This window comes from Desmodus rotundus, chromosome 5 (assembly GCF_022682495.2).
Source record: "Desmodus rotundus isolate HL8 chromosome 5, HLdesRot8A.1, whole genome shotgun sequence".
Lineage (NCBI taxonomy): Eukaryota > Metazoa > Chordata > Mammalia > Chiroptera > Phyllostomidae > Desmodus > Desmodus rotundus.
The window spans coordinates 6,353,342-6,371,040 of record NC_071391.1 but is presented as its reverse complement, the minus strand read 5'-3'; the positions used below and the strand labels follow the sequence as shown (position 1 = coordinate 6,371,040).

General features: G+C 57.9%; 1 protein-coding gene across 1 annotated transcript; it reads left to right on the top strand.

Moving 5' to 3' along the window:
- The first annotated feature begins 563 nt into the window (after window positions 1-563).
- Window positions 564-14,132, top strand: NAA40 (N-alpha-acetyltransferase 40, NatD catalytic subunit). The gene is made up of 8 exons (XM_024574369.4): window positions 564-842; window positions 6,860-6,955; window positions 7,873-7,925; window positions 10,225-10,320; window positions 10,405-10,563; window positions 10,737-10,820; window positions 11,217-11,294; window positions 11,547-14,132. The coding sequence occupies exons 1-8, from the start codon at window positions 837-839 to the stop codon at window positions 11,686-11,688; spliced, it is 714 nt and encodes a 237-aa protein (XP_024430137.1). The 5' UTR covers window positions 564-836; the 3' UTR covers window positions 11,689-14,132.
- The last annotated feature ends 3,567 nt before the right edge of the window (window positions 14,133-17,699 follow it).

Below are 17,699 nucleotides of genomic sequence, written 5' to 3'. Positions count from 1 at the left end.
CATGTGGGGGTCACATTTTGGCCTTCTGGGAAAGACTGAAACACTCTCCAGGAAGCCTGGGGTCTCACTTTCACCGCACCATCCACTCTCCATTAAACAGTTGTTTCACGCCTGTCTCCTCTCTACACAGTGTTTTGGACAGCGACGGCCCTGGTCTCAGCACAGCGTAGGGGGCAGCAAATGTCTGACAGCGCGAATGAATGGAGGGTGAATGAATGATGACAAGACGGTTGAATGAATAACGGGACTCTGGGTACAAAGGAATTTCAAGAGTTCACGATCTAGGTGGGAAAGTTTCCAAAGACTTCCCCCGTGCCCCAGGGTTGCAGGAGGGTTTGGTACTGCAGAGGTCGTGACGGTCTGGTTGTCTGTGAAGGTGGCTGCTCCTCGAGCTGCCCGGGGTCGGGCGGGGCCGCAGTAACGCAGAGCACGAGGGCTGCGAGGCCACTCATCAGGCTGCCCAGAAGCGCGCTTCTTTCCGCCGGGTGCAGCCGTTGCTATAGCTACAGACGCGGCCCGGCGATGAGGGGGCGGAGTCATGGTTGCGTCATTCTGAGCGCGACGCTAGCCTGTAACTCCCGCCTCCTCGCGCTGAGAGACCCTCCGCCCGCCTCTGGAGCTCTCCACCTGCACTTCTGCCTCCGCTCACCCCCAACTCGTCGGCTGTGCGCAGGCGCGGTGCCCACCACGGCGCGCGGAGGAGCGCGCGAAGCGCATGCGCGGTGCTGGGCCCGCCGTCGCTCTGGTGTCGCCGCTGCCACCGTAGCTGCCGTTACCGCCTCCCTGCCGGCAAGTGTGGAAAAGAGGAGCTGAGGACCGCTGCTGCCGTTGCCGCCATGGGGGTGAGTGAGGCAGAGGGAGGAGACGTAAGGGCACGGAATGCTTCCCGCTCCACTCGCCCCCTGTATCCCCATTGTTCCTAAACCCCCCACTCACGTGACCCTGACACCCCTCCGGCCTCCTGTGACCCCCCCAGCCCCCAGGTCACCCGACTTACTCATTCTAAGTGTCCCAACGTCCGGCCCAGCCCGGGAATCCCCTGGGGAAGCCACCTTCCCCAGTCTCCCCCACCTCAGATGCCCCCCCGCCCTTCCCGTCGCGTCCGCCCTGCCTTCCTGGCTGACCTGTTATCTTCTTGACCGTCCCCTCCCCCCGCGGTGATCTTGGGGTATCCTCCCGTCCCCACGGGTCACTGTCACCTGGTTGTCACCGGCTTTGCGGCTTGCCCTGGCCTGGAGGCACTGAGGCCCACAGAAAAGAAGGCACTCAGCCAAGGTCACGTAGACAGTGATCAGGGGCCAGACCCCGACTTCGGTCTCTCGAATCCCTTGCAGCCGAGCTTCCCGCTACACAGATTCCCAGTAGAGCCGGTTCCCCTACTCTTTCGAAACCACTCCACCAGCTTCCTCCTGCCTCTAAAACAGTCTCTGCAACAGAGGCCTGCCCCCACGGACTCCTAGGTGTGTTTATTACCCGAGTTGTTAGCGGTCTTAAGACTTTGCAGGGGGGACGCTGTGCAAAATGTGAGCGGGGTGCTGGGGGCGGCCCCAGGAGCCGGTGGATGCAGGCCACGTGTTCTGTGCAAGGCCGCCTGGAGGTGCATGTCATGCCCTTCTCTGGCACGTGCTGGTAGGGGATTGGCAGAGGTTATTCATGTCTCCGTGAGTTCACCTTCCTAAGTCCCAGGTAGAGTAGCATCTGTCACTCCTAATAATGTAACTCGCCCTTCCTGGGTATATTACCAGTTTTTACATGGAATTTCCTCCACCTTTAGGGAGCCCTGAGTTTGGAACCAGAGCTACCTTAGCTCCAGCCCCATTCACTGGCTGCTAGCATGAATCTGTGCCAGCGACATGGCCTTTGTGAATTTGAATGTCTTTGTCTGTGTGATGAGGATGATGGTACCTGCTCCTTAGGGTAGATGTGAGGATTAAATGATATAGTGGACCCTGGCTGGGCGGCTCATTGGTTGGAGCATTGTTCTGTACACCAAAAGGTTGTGGGTTCAATCCCAGTCAGGGGTGCATGGGAGGCAACCGATTGATGTTTTACTTGCTCTCTTTTTCTCTCCCTCTCTCTCTCAAAAAAACCCCCAAAACCCCCGGGTGGTGTGTCTCAGTGGATGGAGTCCTGGCCTGTGAACCAAGGGGTCACCAGTTCAATTCCCAGTCAAGGCACATATCTGGGTTACAGGCCAGGTCCCCAGTAGGGGGCGCGCAAGAGGCAGCCACACATTGAGGTTTCTCTTCCTCTCTTTCTCCCTCCCTTCCCCTTTCTCTAAAAATAAGTAAATAAAATCTTTTTTTTATTGTTATTCAATTACAGTTGTATGCCTTTTCTCCCCATCCCTCCTCCCCACCCCAGCTGAACCCACCTCCCTCCCCCCTCTCCACCCTCCCCCTTGGTTTTGTCCATGTGTCCTTTATAGTAGTTCCTGTAATCCCCTCTACCCACTGTCCCCGCCCCCACCCCCCACCCCCGAGTAAATAAAATCTTTAACACACACACACACATCCTCAAGTGAGGATTTCGGGGGGAAAAAAATGAGGTAGTGGATGGAAATAGCCAAATAGGTGCCTCTTACACAGTGGCTTTTACTTTTGCCTGTGTTCTCGGCCCTCAGTTATCTGATAGATTTGTGCTACTTTCACTTCAGTCCCCTGGGTCTGCCCCTGCTGTTATTAACCTGGCGTTTTTTCTCACTCAAACAATTATGGATTGAACAAATCAACTCGTTAGACAAAAATAGTTGTCCGTGTCAGACCACATTCATCACGTTTCAATGAGGGATTTTGGATACTGTGTATTTTGTATGTAGAAAATCAAGTCTAGAGACTTTTGACATACTTAACCTAGACTTGGGGGAAAGGTCCCAGACCCAGCTCTAGTTGAAACTAAGTGAGACCTGTGTGCCCAGTATCACTTGATAAGTGTCTGCCCAGCATCAGCCACTATAGGCTGAGCAGAAAGCAAGAAGCATGACGCGCCGTTCCAGGTGGACACTTCCTCGCCGGCCGCGTTGAAGGCGCAGGCCTCAGAGATGCCGAGGGCCTTGCTTCCCGCCTGGCCCAGTCTTGCAGCTCAGGCTTCAGCAACGTGTTTCTCGGAGAACGGCCCTCCCTCCTCTCTTCTGGCCTGAAACCTGCTGCGAAAGAGTGACTTGGGTTTTCCTCCCTGAAACAGAGCTGGAACCCTCTCATTATCCTCAGTCCTCAAGGGTGGGGGCTGTGGACACACCACTGCAGTGTCGGGGAGGTCGTCCAGCAGCTCCCCTGCAGCAGAGGGCCCTGCTCCCTCTGACGGCCTGACTCAGCTGAGAGCGGCGGCACGGGTGCACCTTGCCGCTCCAAGTTCTTCCCGCGGAGCTGCGCCGCGCGCCGCCCTTCAGGGATGAGGATGTGGATAGCTCCCTTCGCCGGAGCGGAGGTTCCTCTTGGATCTCCGACGCTTTGTGCAGTGGGGACTTCACCACTGAGAATCTAGGAGTTGCAAAATCCCTTTTCAGAAAGGTGCCTCCTGCCCCCACCTGGCTGTTTTTGTTTCTTTAAATTTCTGCATGTCGGAGAACTGCATGTGGAGATCCTGCTTTGGCGGGAAGGGCAAGGGGAAGAGTTTCACAGCTGTGTGTCAAAGCATTTATGTCACACTTTATAGTGGGTGCGGATAAATGTAATTGAGGGAGTAGTGGAGGGAGCATGGGCCCCAGGGTTCACACCTGGGTTTCACTCCGGGCTGATTCGTCAGGTGTGAGTTGAGTACCTGCTGTTTGCGGAGCACTGTGTGTGAACTGGCAAACAGAGCAGACGCGCCGCACCGAGAGGAGTGTGCAGTCTGGTGGGAGCGGAGGGAGGCGGTAATAGGGAGCGCCCTGTTCGCTGTCTCTGTGACCCTGAGAGTCATCTGACCTCTCTGTGCCTCAGTTTTCTCTTCAAGGAAGTGGGCAAATGTACCTTGCTGAGTTACGGTGAAGATTAAAATAAGTCACCTTTACTAAAGCATAGCAGTGCCTGACCAGTGGGTCCTTGTTAGCCCCATTTTATGGATGAGGAGATTGAGGTTTGGAGGAAGTGAGTAACTTGGCTGGAAAGAGATGAAGGAACTTGCCCAAGGTCACACAGCTGCTAGCAAATCCGGGTCTCTGGACTCCAAGTCCCACACTCTACTCTATAAAGCTCCCTTGGGGAAGACACTTAACCACAGCGAGCGTTACTGTGCACTGTGCTCATTTCCATTTTAATTAGGAGGATTTTCCTGTGTCCCTGCAGCAGTCTTACCTCCACAACACAGGGCAAAGCTAATTGGAACAGTGGGAGACCACTTCTCCTAGTGTGTGCCAGGTTTGAGGGGATCCCCTGCCCGTCCAGCCCAGCCTGCCACAGCCGGCCTCGTGCCCCGCGTGCAGGCAGCAAAGCGCTTAAGGGGCGCTCTCGTCTGCAGTCGGGCATCATGGCAGCCCGAGGCCCCACTCCAAGGATTGCCTGGCTCGCCTGCTCCCCTGCATGAATGAGCCTCTAAATCTCCTGGAGGCCCAGGTTGGCCGTCCTGCCGCTTGCACTTAGGAATTACTTACCTCATGTGCTTAGAGAGATGAGATCCCATGGGGGGAACCCATGTTTCGGGGCTCTCTGTGTCCCTGGAGTCACGCTTTGCTTCCACGCCCCTGGTCCATCAGCTCTGTGCCACGTTAGGAGAGCTGGCGAGCATGCGGTGGAGGAAGGGAGCGTGCGCCCGCTGTGGAGGTGAGCTCACCCCCGACCCACCCCCACGGCCGTCCTGTGAGGCCAGTGTCACCGCCCCACTTTTCTGGAGATGGAGTTGCTTTCACAAGCCACACAGAGGCGGCAAGAGGGGTGTTGGCCTGGCTTGGCTAATGCCAAAGCTCGTGTTCTTTCTGCCCCGTCACACAGCCCCGGGGACCTTGTGTCTCAGGGTTCCCTGTTCCTCACCCTCACCTCAGTGTGGGGCTGGGGCTTGGGGGGCGCTGTGTTGGCATGTCACAGCAGCCGTTACCAAGCCAGAAAGGGTGACGAGAAGTGAATTGCTGAACAGCTGCCTTGAGGTCTCATCTTGACCTTAGCCGTGGCTGGGCTGAGAAGCTCTTTGACACTGACGTAGGCTCTCCCAGTGGGAGACAGCACGGCTGATGGAACGAACACTGGATCTGTAGCCTGGCCCCTGAGGTCGAGTCCTCCCTCTGCCATTTACTCTCTGGGGAACTTGGACCAGGGCACGCCGTCCCTTCAAGCCTCGGTGTCCTTGTGCATGAGGGAGGCTACGTTTCCTGCCCTGGGACTTGAACTAGGTAATGCACTTTGCCAGCCGAGTGTATCTCAGTGTTGTATGGAAACCCACACTCCTGAAGGAAAAGCTGGATGCTCTAAAACCCATATGTGGTAAAGGGGGGCTTGCTCTGAGTTCGGCCCCCCGCACCGTGAAGGCAGCTCGTTCTCTCATTTGCTCTTTCCTCTAGAGAGGCAGGGACCGGGATCCAGCCTAGCCACCTGGGTGGCGCTCAGCCTGCAGATAATAAGTGGCTGGTGTTAGGCAACTTTCTACCCAGAAGAGTGATCCCTGTGAGTTGCTGGTACCTGAGCTCTTGCCCCCTGGTTGCTTGAAGTAGCTGTTAAGCAGTGTCCTTCCTCAGAGAACCAAGGGTAGAATTCATCCTGAGAAACTTTCCCAGCAGCTGGCTTTTCAACTCACCCTCTCCTGGGACTGATCAGTGTCTGCTAAGGTACAACAGGAGGAAGCAGAACCTCTCTCTGGTGAGCTCAGAGCCCCCTTACATGCCTTTGGGGTGCCTCTGGACGCAGCTGAGTGGGCGAGCCCCTCCACATAGACACGCCGCCTTGGTCCTTGGGTGTGAGAAGGAGAGCTGTCGTTTATCGAGAACGTGCCGTGTTAACCCTCATGGGCCTTGCTCCTCCAGGTGGGCATCAGGGGCCCCACTCCTCAGATGAGGAAAGGAGGCTTCATCCCCAAAGAGCAGATGGAGGCTGTGGGTAAGGTCTGTCCGGCTCCAGAGCCAGTTCTTTCCCTGTGGCTCCGGCTTCATACAGGAGGACAAGAGGGTCCATTTAGGCCTGGAGAACCCCACATGAGCCTCAGAGTAGGACGTGCTCCGGGTGCAGCTGCGTGTGGTTCGCCCCTGTGCAGGCACCGCCTTCTTTGCTCCTTCCTGCTGCCTGTGTGGCTGCAGTTTGGCCTTGCTGACCACGTGTTGGCATGGCCACTGTCCCCAGGCGAACCCCTTGGGGCCCTTCGCTCTGCCCCGTCACTGCCCAGTGGGCCTCCCACTGGTTGGCCTTGGCTGAGCAACGCTTCTGGGGGAGGGCTGTGTCTCCTGCAGCCAGACAGCCTTGGCCCTGGCTGAGGAGGGGGCCCAGCTCCCAGAGGGGCCACCCCAACTAGCACTCTGTCTCCTAAGCTGGCAGACACTGAAAAGGCCTTGAATGAATGAATGCTTAGGGACAGCTGCCTGCAGCCACCTCAGGTGCCATCTCCTCCCTGAAACCTGCCCTGAGTCTGTCTAAAACTAGCTGGTCCCTTCTTAGGAGGGGATAGGTGAGGGATTGCGGGGGGCCGGGCTGTGTTGCAGGCATTGCCTCTGGCTCCCACTGGGTCCTCACAGTGACCCAGCAGTCCCCAGGGTCAGTACTCTTCCTGGCAAGGAAGCCGCGGCGTGTAGTGATGCTTCCAAGGCCTCTCGACTAGAGCACGCCGGTGTCTTTCCTACCCCAGCAAGTGCGTGGCAGCCAGCATCTGAAGCTGCTGTTGCAGAGGCCAGGTCGGTGGCCACAGAGACAGAGCCTTTGGTTGGCTGCAGTGCTTCAAGCCAACTTGCTTTTCTCTGTTGCAGAGGAAGTCGAGCAAAGCAAAGGAGAAGAAGCAGAAACGTTTGGAGGAGCGAGCAGCCATGGATGCTGTCTGTGCCAAAGTGGAAGCCGCCAACAGGGTGACTCTCCCTTCCCCGTCCCTTCCTCCTGGAACTGCTAGTTTTTAATTTTCCTTCTTTTGGCGCCACCCTGTGGCAGAATTGTGTTACTACCCCCGTATCTCTGCTGCCTCCTTGCGGAGGAAAATGAGCCAGAATGGGTCTGGAAGAGTTAACAGGTGGGCCAGGGACTGGCCCCCATGTGCAGGGAAATGTGGACCCCCATGCACACGGCAGCCCCTCTCTGTGGGTCTCCTTACCAGTAGAGGGTCTGGAGAAATTTTTCTTAGGATTTTGCGTTTTGGGGAGGAAACCTCCCTTGTAAAATGGGGTATAATTTCCTCATTCATCCCTGCAAACGTTTACTGACTGCCTGTGAAGTACCAGGAGCTGTTCTGGGACTGGGAAGATTCAGCCACCTGGTTTCCGGTGGCTCAGTCAGGAGGGGAGTGGCTGTGCATCTGAGCACCAGATGACCCAGAGAGATCCTGGGCACCCTTCCTGCCCCCTGCATGCCCCTTTCTTGTTCTTTCAGCTCACTTGGAAAACAGTCCATATTTAAAAGGTTGTGGCTCAGGGACATGATTTTCCATTCTGGGCTTTGACCAGGTGAGGTTAGCTGGGGGCTTCTCAGAAGTACTCAGGTGGGTCAGGTGGCCTCTCCTGCTTCGGGTAGGTGAGCGGTGAGCAGGTTGTAGGCCCACAGACCAGCATGCGGTTCAGGCTAGTGAAGCATCTTCCTGGCCTGTCGGATGAAGCTGACTTAACTCTCTGGCCACCTTACCCAAGCCTCCCTCTTACCTGTGATTTCGGAGCTGAGGCAGACGGGGAGTCCATGTGAGGGGCGCGCGAGGGCCCAGGGCTAAGCCTCCCAGCGTGGGTCTGAGCAGCGGAGGGCTGTGCCGTGCGCGCCATTCCTCTTTTCTTTCCCTCCACAGCTCGGGGACCCTCTGGAGGCTTTCCCAGTGTTCAAGAAATACGATCGCAATGGGTGAGTGTTCCGCATTCCGACGTCGTCTCTGAGTGCCTCCAGGAACCCACCCCCCAGGGTGGGCTTCCTCAGAGTCAGGTCTTCCCAGTCTCCTCCGTTAGGGAAGAGCAGAAGTGGTGGCCCTGCGCCCTGCTGACAGAAAGCCCCCCAGTCAGGGCGACAGATCCGGGAAGGAGCAGAGGCTGCATCATCTCAGACTGCGGTCCCCGGGACTGGTTATTCTCTCCGGACAAAGAGTCACGGCGCTGAAACCCTTGAAAAGTCATCTAGGCCGATTCTCCTTTTATACTGGGGAAACTGAGGCTCAGAGAAGTTGAAGATTTCTGAGCTTACAGGGTGTCTCTCTGGCAGCTGAGGGGCATTTAATCCCCAGTCCCGTGCCCTTTCCCTCAGTGTGTAGCGTAAGTGTTAAGAGCCATTGACTGGCTTCGTGACCCTGGACAAATTTCTTAGCCTCTCTGTGCCTCAGTTTTCTAACCAAAAAGGGGCCTAATAAAAGTATCTTCCTGACGGAGTGGGCAGGAGGATTGGCTGTGCTGCCTCAGTGCCTGGAGCAGGCTACAGTGAGATCGGTGCTGCCTTACTACCGATCCAGATCACTGGGGCCTGGATTAAACCCCCCCCCACTCCCAGTCCTCATGCTGCGAAAAGTAGGAAGCAGGATTGGTTTGACCAGAGACGCTGGCTGAGGGGGAGATGGGGGCTCTGGTTTTAGAGAATCACAGCTGTGGTTTGAATCATAACTGTGCCTCTTATTAACTATACTTAGACAAGTCAGTCATACTCTGCAAGCCTCATTTTTTATTTTTTAATCTGTTCGATGGAGTGAAGATGCCAAACTTGCAAGGTGGTTTTAAGGAGGAAAGAGAATTACCCAGCTCTGTAAATAGCAGCTGGTGTGACTACTTGAATGAACAAGACAGACAAATGCAAATATATGAATTATGAAGCAAAGACTAGTTGGCAACACTATATTTGCCTTTCATAGCTGTGTCTGAATTTCATAGTATCGCGTTAATTTATTCATTCTTCTTCCTGTCTGTGATCAACCAGTACAGCTCCCCTGGTGGTGGTGTCATTCAGCTTCCGGGGGGGTGGGGTGGGGTGGGGGCTTTGACAGAGTTCTGAGGTCCCTGACCCTGTAGCTCTTAGTGCCCCGCAGTTCACATTCCCGCTGACCCCAGGAACACGGACCGGCTCTGCCGCGGTTGTTGCCAGCTGGCTGGGGGCTCCTTCAGTGCCTGGGATTGTGTGTGGTCCTGCTTTCACGAGCTGGAAGGACTCTGGTTAGCGGGGAGTTGCGTGTGCGTGTGGACTGCCCCCTGGAAAACACGCAGCAACGACCGATGCAGCGCTGTGTTTGGGCATTTCTGACTGCCATGTGGTCACTGTCTGCAAAGAAAGAAAGGCTATTCTGAGCAAGAAGTCGCACATTGAGGCTGAGCAATGTGCAGGTCACATGGCGTGCCAGTCAACAGGTGGGGGGGGGGGGTGGAACGTCCTCTGGGAGGTCATGTCAAAGGTCACCGAAGTCCTCCGTAAGGGCTTCGAGTTGCTGGCTTCAGTGCCTTTAGAATGTGGCCCTCGCTACTTACAAAACGTGATTTTGTCGTTTGGCGAAAGCATTTAACTATGATTTACTTAATTTCATTTAGAAGTAACTAGCAGAGGAAGATACCGTACCGCCTGCAGCATTTGTTAGTTTAGGAAAACCCTGTGGGGTTGGACCTGTTCTGCTCTGATCCCTTGAGAGCACCTGCCCTGTCCTCGCAGCTGACCAGCACTCCACAGAAGGGGGTGCAGGCCATGGTCCCTTTGGAGGGCCTGGTCACCCTGATGCTTTCAAAGGAGAGTGGTGATAAGGAAGGGGCCCCCTGGGAGCCTAGTGAGGCATCCATTCAGAATTAAAGCAACAAGAAAACCGCATGGAAGTAAGGGCAGGAACTAAGGAAACAGGGAGCGTTTATAACAAAGAGCAGAAGAGAGGGCGGAGAGAACAAAGGGGTGGCAGAGAAGGACAGAACTCTCTAAAGTGCCGGGTCTGATAAGGGCTGTGCAGGGGAGGCAGGAAGGGACCTTGCAGTCAGGGGGTGGGCCTGCGGTGACAGTTGATGATCTCAGCCCAGAAGGCTCAGTTCCTTTGCAGGCACCCTCTCTAGTCATGCCCAGGGAGGTGCGCTCTGCTCGGCTCTTCTGGGTGGGTTAGCTGAGAGCAGGCTCGCTGCGCCACCAGGCTTCGGGGGCACGGGCCGCGCTGGACAGGGCCGAGCCAGCCTCAGATGCCACGTGCTCTTCTCAGGTTAAACGTCTCCATCGAGTGTAAGCGGGTGTCTGGGCTGGAGCCGGCCACCGTGGACTGGGCCTTCGACCTGACCAAAACCAACATGCAGACCATGTAAGCATGCCCTGGCCGTGGGGCCTCTGCCGGGCTGGCCTCCTCTCCCCGAGTCCCTGGTCCTGACCGTCCGCGCTCTCCCAGGTACGAGCAGAGCGAGTGGGGCTGGAAGGACCGAGAAAAACGGGAGGAGATGACCGATGACCGAGCCTGGTACCTCATTGCTTGGGAAAACAGCTCCATCCCTGTCGCCTTTTCTCACTTCCGGTTTGACGTGGAGTGCGGGGATGAAGTCCTGTACTGGTAGGAGCCTGCTCAGGGCGCGGCACGGGGAGGAGACGCTGGTCCTGCCCTAGGTACTCTAGCCGGTGGCTCGGTCTGCCAGGCCGTCTGAGTCCCCGGGCCTCCAGGGGCACACGCTCTCCCGACCGGCCCTACAGCCTCTTCACGTTCCCGTCTCTGCTTCCTTCACCCAGCTACGAAGTGCAGTTGGAAAGCAAGGTGCGGCGGAAAGGCCTGGGGAAGTTCCTCATACAGATTCTGCAGCTCATGGCCAATAGGTAAGGGCCACCACACTGTGGCACAGTTGGAAAGAGCTGCCTGAGGTGTCCACCGTGCTGTGAGCCTCTGTGAAAGACAAGGCTCATGGGAAGGTTTTGGAAGAAAGGCATCTAGACCTCCCTCAGGAAGATTCCCTTGTCCTGCCGTGACCCCAGATTTTGTGCATTCGCCTCAAATGGGGATGCGGAGAGGAAGTGTAGAAACCAGTTGGGTGGGGCGGGCGACTGCGTGCTCAGTCTCACTGGCACCCTAACAGAGGGAAGCCCTGGGTGCTGTGGGGGCCCAGATGGGCTGGAGTTGGGGCTCAGGAGTGCTGCCGAGGGGTGAACGGAGACGGCAGGCAGAAGCCCGGGGAGAGGAGGCACAGCTCCGCGCCTGTCTCTCTGCCTTCTCAGCACGCAGATGAAGAAGGTCATGTTAACGGTGTTCAAGCACAACCACGGCGCCTACCAGTTCTTCAGAGAAGCACTGCAGTAAGGAGCTGGCCCCGGTGTGGGACTCCGCCCCACTGCCTCTGTCCTGGCCCCTGCCCCCATTCCTCCTGCGGCCAGAGCTCCTGGGCCAGTGGTCCTGGGGTGGGGTGGTGAGATGCCCTTTTGCTGGCTCTCCCGCCCGCCTCCTGCACCCTCACCCCCAGGGCTCTCATGAGTGTGGCTGCTGGGAGAGTTCTTGGGCTGGGGAGTCAGCTCCCTGCAGCCAGCCCTTTCCTCCCACCCGCCTTGCAGGTTTGAGATTGATGACTCTTCCCCCAGCATGTCGGGCTGCTGTGGGGAGGACTGCTCCTACGAGATCCTGAGCCGGAGGACCAAGTTCGGGGACAGTCAGCATTCCCATGCGGGTGGCCACTGTGGCGGCTGCTGCCACTGAGTTCTCAAGCCAGAACCCTCTCTCCAAGGCCTGCCCTCTCCCTGGTCTCACGCTGCTTGTCAGGCGCCCTCCGAGCTGTGGCCTCCTCAGCCCTGCACAGGCCAGGCTGCACCCCAAGAGCAGGAGCCCTGGGGAGGAGGGGCCGGGCTGCCCCTCCTCGGCTCTCCGGGAATAGCAGGGTGCCAGGGCAGAGCAGAAAGGAGAGGATGCTGCTGGAAGAGCTGGTGGAGGCCTGGGCGTGAAGTCATCCTCGCATGGAGGCTGCCTTCCCCCTCCACTCTGCGCCCCTGAGTGCAAGATTCCCCGACTCCTTTGTAGCTGGATTCTTGACAGACCATCCCTGCCCCATGATTGGACAAATGGAGTGTTTGTACCCACCTTTATGGAAGTCCTGGGGCCCTGGGTCAGGGTGTGGCTGGTCCTCAAAGAGGAATGGACTTGGAGTGAGGTCTGGGCGCAGAGAGGCTTCAGAGAGCCTGGGGCCTCGTGGACGGAGTTCTCTGATGGAGGCCGTGGGAAGGTCTTTTGTGCTGCGACGCAGGGGAGCGAGGGAGCTCTTGCCAGCTGTGCTTTCATGGGTCCACAGTTCAGAGTGGAGTCGTTCCAGGGGACCAGCCGACTCTGGGAAGAAGGCTGCCTCCCTCCCTCCATCACTGTCAGCAAGAGAGGCCGAGGGGACAGGGAACAGGTGTCGAGTGGGGCCACCACTGCTTGTTTGGGCTTTTGGACTGCACTGCGTTTTGGACTTTGCTGCATCCTAAGCTTACCTTTTGATCTATGGCGGTGACTTGAGTTTTTCATTCATGGGAAAACGTCAGAGGTGCTGCCTGTCCTCTCCATTGCCCCTCACTACTCTGCCCTCCCGCCCCCACCCCCAGTCCAGATACCTCTGTTCTCACTCTCAAGGGGGAAATAACATCAGGGAGCCCCTTGCCTTCCCCCAGAAGGGCCTCGTTGCTGGCAGAGTCAATGCCAGTTCCTCTCATGTCTTGGTGCTGATAGCTCTCTGCAGGTGGAGCATCCTCCCTCTGCAGAGAGCCCCCAGCCAGCAGCAGGCCCCGGCCTGCACTCCCCAGCCTTGCCCCTCGCTGCCTCAGTGAGGCACTAGTGCCACCGCCCTGGCCGGCAGCTCAGGCTGCAGCAGGAACGCCTAGGTGGCCACAGCAGCTGCTTTCCTCTCTCCGGGACCCCCTGTCGCGGTGGGCTGGTGGTGGGGGAGCTTTCCTCTCCTCTCACAGGATAGAGAGGGTGTGGGGTCAGAGCTTGCATTCCCTGGTCTCTAGGCCTTGTTCCCCCTCCAGGGAAAAAGATGACCAAATCCTATTCCAGGAAAAAGCACCTAATGCCTCCCAGTAGACATCCCTGGGCTCTGCTTTTGGGAGCGTCTTATTAAAATCCCAGCCGTTGTGAAGTTGCTGTCCTGGAGGTCTGTGGGTCCTTCTGCCTCAGCTTCTGCTCGCAGCTCACCCCCTGCCCTGACTCGGGCGTTGTGCTGACAGGTCTTCCCAGCGCTGTGCTCGCTTCTCCCCACATCCCTGCGTGTGCCAGGGTCTGTGCACAGCCCCCACCCCGGCCCCGCCCCTGCGGAGTGCTCTGTGTTGCTCTTGACCCTGCCTGCTGTGGGCTGGTCACTCCCCTGGAAAGGGCCCCTTGGCTTTACACTGGAACCGCACACCTGTGCCCTTGTCCTGCTGGCTCCCCGGGGAGAGTTTGTTTCCAGGAGGGTGCTGGTGGGCTTCTGGGAATAACGGAGCAACAGAAGCATGTTTAGCAAGAGTGTTTCCTCTGATCCCTGTCTCTCAAAGGACACATAACTATTTATTGTCTTAGATCATGGGCTTTTGATACCTCCCACTCAAGGGGACCAAAAGGAACCCCCAGTGTAAATCCCACATAAGGTGAGTTCATTGTCCATTGTCTCTTTGTGGCCATGGGACACCTGGCACCAACTCCACTGGTGGCCGCTTGGTGCCATGCCCTGCCCAGCTGGGCTCTGCGGGCCACTTCCCGAAGGGCTGCTGGGAAGGTCAGGGCTGGAGCACCCACGGCGCTGCCTGAGGCCAACAGGTTACTCTCGTCTGTGAGCCCGTTTGGTTCTGGCCACCAGGCAGCGTGGGGAGACTCTCCATTCCCCCCGCCTCGGCTCCGAGGTCCCTAGCAGGCCTTTGCCAGGCCTTTTTGTTTGGGGCACATTAAAATATTTTTAAAGATTTTTCTTTTAGTTGTATTCACTCTGTTTCAGGTTATTTTTGTTGATGTCAAATGTGCATATGACCTGTGTATGGTTTTTAACCCTTTCTGGGTCTTTAGAGGAAACTTTAAAGATAAACTCCTTGATATATATTTTTTCTTTAGCGATTTGTTATCACTGGAATCAAAGGGAAAAAGTGATTTCTCTTTGCATTGGTGTATTTGTATGTCACAAATAAAAGACGCTTTGTTCAGCTGCTGGGGTGGTGCCTACTGCTGGGGTTCCGGGGCGGCACAGGTCCCCCGGGGACAGGTGGGACAGGCGCAGCCCCTCTGACTGAGCTGCTGTGGGCTGTTCCCTGGAAGGCCTGCGGCTGTGATGGAGCCTGGGCGTCTGGCGTGGGCAGCCAGAGGTGGGAACTGAGACCGAATACATGTGTTTCTGCCACTTCCCAGAAGTCCTGGGTAGAGGTCAATGGTCTTCTGAGGGGCGCCTGCTTTGCCTCCCGGAGACAGTCCCAAGCGTTGATACCTGATGTCTGCGGCCGCAGGCCAGCTTCCAGGCGCCTTGTGGGAGCGGAACGGACAAGAGCACCAGTGTCTTTCCCTCCCTTTGACTTGAGTGGGTCACGCAGGATACTCTATCTCTTAGAAAGATTCCAGCCCCCTCGTCCCTCCACTCACAAAAGGCACAGGCTCAGCGGAAGGGAAACTCGTGTCAGGCCTGACAGGGCCGGAAAGTGGGGAGCCGGGGCTGGGCCAGCTGTGCAGCTTCTCTCCCCGGCGGGACCCTGCCTACCCTGAGCCAGCGCGCTGGGAGGAGAGGTAGGAAGTGGGCCAGGAGCTCGGGCTCAGGAGCACTTCCTGTGCACATTGAGGGGCTGGCCTGTCTTGGTTCTGCGTGGGGATCACTCTGCTGCCAGGTGGGGAGGGAGGCTGGGATGGGACTCCCCAGCCTCCCCAAGGGATTGTGCTCTGGGGGGTCAGTTGTCTGGGGGAAGAGGAGCAGGGTTGATAGCTGCTCGGGGGCTGCCAGCAGGTCGTGGCCTCAGCCCTGTGGACAGGGGCACACCCAGGGGCTGGTTTGCACAGGTGTGTTATCTTTCAGGCACAAAGAGAGACATTGTCGTCCTTGGGAAGGGAGAGAGCATTCTGCTGGCTAATCACAAAAGATTTCTCATGTGACAAAAAGTTTCTTTTCCTTGATGACTGTCTTAATCCCAGGCCAGGAATACCTTGGAATGACCATCTGCTTGCCATGGGTAAATGGCCAGAATCGGAAAGAGTGGGCCCTTCCTTCATCCTCTGTGCCCTCCACCTTCCTAAGTGGCCAGGGCCCCTCTTTGGTCCTCCGCAGCGGCTGCCTCGTGCCTCTCTGCCTCCATCCTTCCCTTAGCTGCAGCTCAGGCTTCTTTGCTCAAGGGGCACTTGCAGAAACGCCACCCCAGCGAGCAGGGGGAGCAGGAGGCTCCGTTGCTGGGTGAGAGGTCACGGTCTGAGCTGGTTTCCCCAGTGAACAAAGCCTGGGCACCAGCTGGTTTTGGCTGCCAGGCTCTGAAGGTGGTCCGTTCACACAAGGGCAGGGTCACTCCATTTTCTTGCGCTTCCTCCCTAGTGCAGCAGAGGCCCTGGGCAGATGGGGAGGGGCTGGGGAGGAGCCTCGTAGACCCGACTGCCCGAAGCAGACATGTTGCCACTTGGCTGTGACCGGGGAGGAAACTGGCATTTGGTGAACCCCTGCTATGCAAGTGATAGCTCACACGGTGCTCCCGTGTGCTGGGCAGGGGGGAATGCTGACTCATGTTAATGCTGATGACAACCCTACTCCCTCCCAATGCTATTATTCTCAGTCCAAAGGTCACGAGAGCCCCAGAGTGTAAAGTAACTTGTCCATGGTCCTGGCGGTCCGTGGCAGAGCCAAGATGTGAGAGCCCAGGGCAGGTGGTGGTGCCCTATAAAACGGTTAGGTGACCTGAAACCCAGGAAAGCTCCCCCATCGGCCTGACTTCCAGCCCCTCCCCCCCCCAAACTGCCTCCCCTGCAGAGGCTGGGAGAGGCTGGGCTCCTGCTTCCTGAGGAGCAGCCTTCTGCCCCCACAACCCCCCAGCAAATGGGAGGCCCCCTTGCTCCCCACTACCTTGATCTTAATGGTGCTGGGGGCAACGCAGCACCCAGGACGAGGTTGTCCCCAGACAGGATGTTGGCGTTCGGGTGTCTGTGGAGGCTGGTGTCACACTTCATGACAGAGCTGTAGTTGTCTTGCTGGTCCTTGCAGGGCAGGGGCACCTTCACTCTCCAGGGCCCGTCTTCGCCAGAAGGACGAACCTGACCTGGCGCCGACCAGCAGGTTGCCCTCACCTGGGAGAGGGGTTACTTGCGTCCTGTGCTGGGGGCTGCCAAGAAGGATACGGACAGCTGGGAAGGCCAGTATCCAGCGTCGCCTGCCTGGTGAGCTTGCCTACAAAGGAGGGTGGGAAGAGGGTCTCGGGACAATGGAAGCGCCTGCTGCCAGCTCGTAGTTCTCCAGAGAGGAGGAGGCAGCGCAGCCATCTTGTAGTCAGAGTCCAGGGCCACACACCTCAGCTTTTCCTAGATGTCTTGTCAGGGTCTCCCGCTTGGCTGGATGGGGAGGAAAGCCTGATGAATTGGGGGACAGGTGAGCTGTGCCCTCGACCTCTGCCGGTGACCCTGGCTCCAGCGCCTGCAGCCCAGCTTCACCCTCTGTGACCCAGGCCCTCTGCGTTCCATCGCCTGGCCCTGGAGGGAGAGCACCACCTGTGGGAGCCCGCCCCCACCCCCGCACCTGCGTGCGCACAGTCCATCTCCTTGATTCTGCCCGCGCAGAAGTGGACAAGGTGAACCTGTAACCTGAGTTGGGGCTTGAGGAGTCCCTGCTGTGAGACCTTAATTACTTGAAGACGGATGCTTGCTGTGGGTGCCAAGGAAGGGCTGCCCCTGCTTGGGCTGAGGTGGGACCACACTGCACCAGGCTCCACGTAGGCCACCCCGAGGTTTGAGGGAGGTAGCCCTGAAGGAAGGAGCCAGGCTGAGAAGGGTCTGGAGCCTCCCATGGAAGGGGGTTGGGTGCACAGCTTGAGCCAAGCTGAGGGAGCAGAACTGGACCTGGCTACAACTGCCCTGGGGGGTTGGGCCCTGCTCCCACCGCATGGCCATTAGCCCCAGAGCCCTGGAAGAACAGTTGGTGCGCCAGGCTCTGCACCTAGGCTTGCTCCTGCCCTGGCACAGGAGGGCGCTGTTGCAGGGAGTCGGCCCCAGGGGAGTGGCCTGTTCACCCAAGCCCTTACCGGTGGTGTTGAAGAAGTAGCCACACTCAGTGAGAACCTTCAGGAAGCAGTGAGGTCCCAGCCCACCCAGTCCAGGCGCTGGATGGTGAGGAGCAGCGTGTGGTCCTCAGACAGGCACATTACGTGTGCCACCACCCCTGGGCCCACGGTGCCTGGGGAGTGGGTTCCACTGTGGCTTCAGGCTGGGGAGGGGCCAGCCTGTGTCCTTAATGTTGGATACTGGGAGGGGAGGGGTGTGGGGTCTAGGGATGGAGCTCTCAGGTGCAGGCCCTTGGGGCCCTCTGGGGCCCTGTCATGCGGTGGGGTGTTGGGAACAGGGAAGCGAATGGGGCACTCAGCTGGGACCAGAGGCTGGAGAGAGGTCTGGAGGCAGGGACAGGCCCTGAAGGGCTTGAAGCTGTGAGTCCAGGCTGGCGGCCCAAAGGGCAGAGGGGTCTGGGTGTGGGGCCACAGCAGGACAGGGGTGAGACTCCGGCATGGTCCTCGCGGTGTTGCAGCCAGGGACGTGCTGCAGCA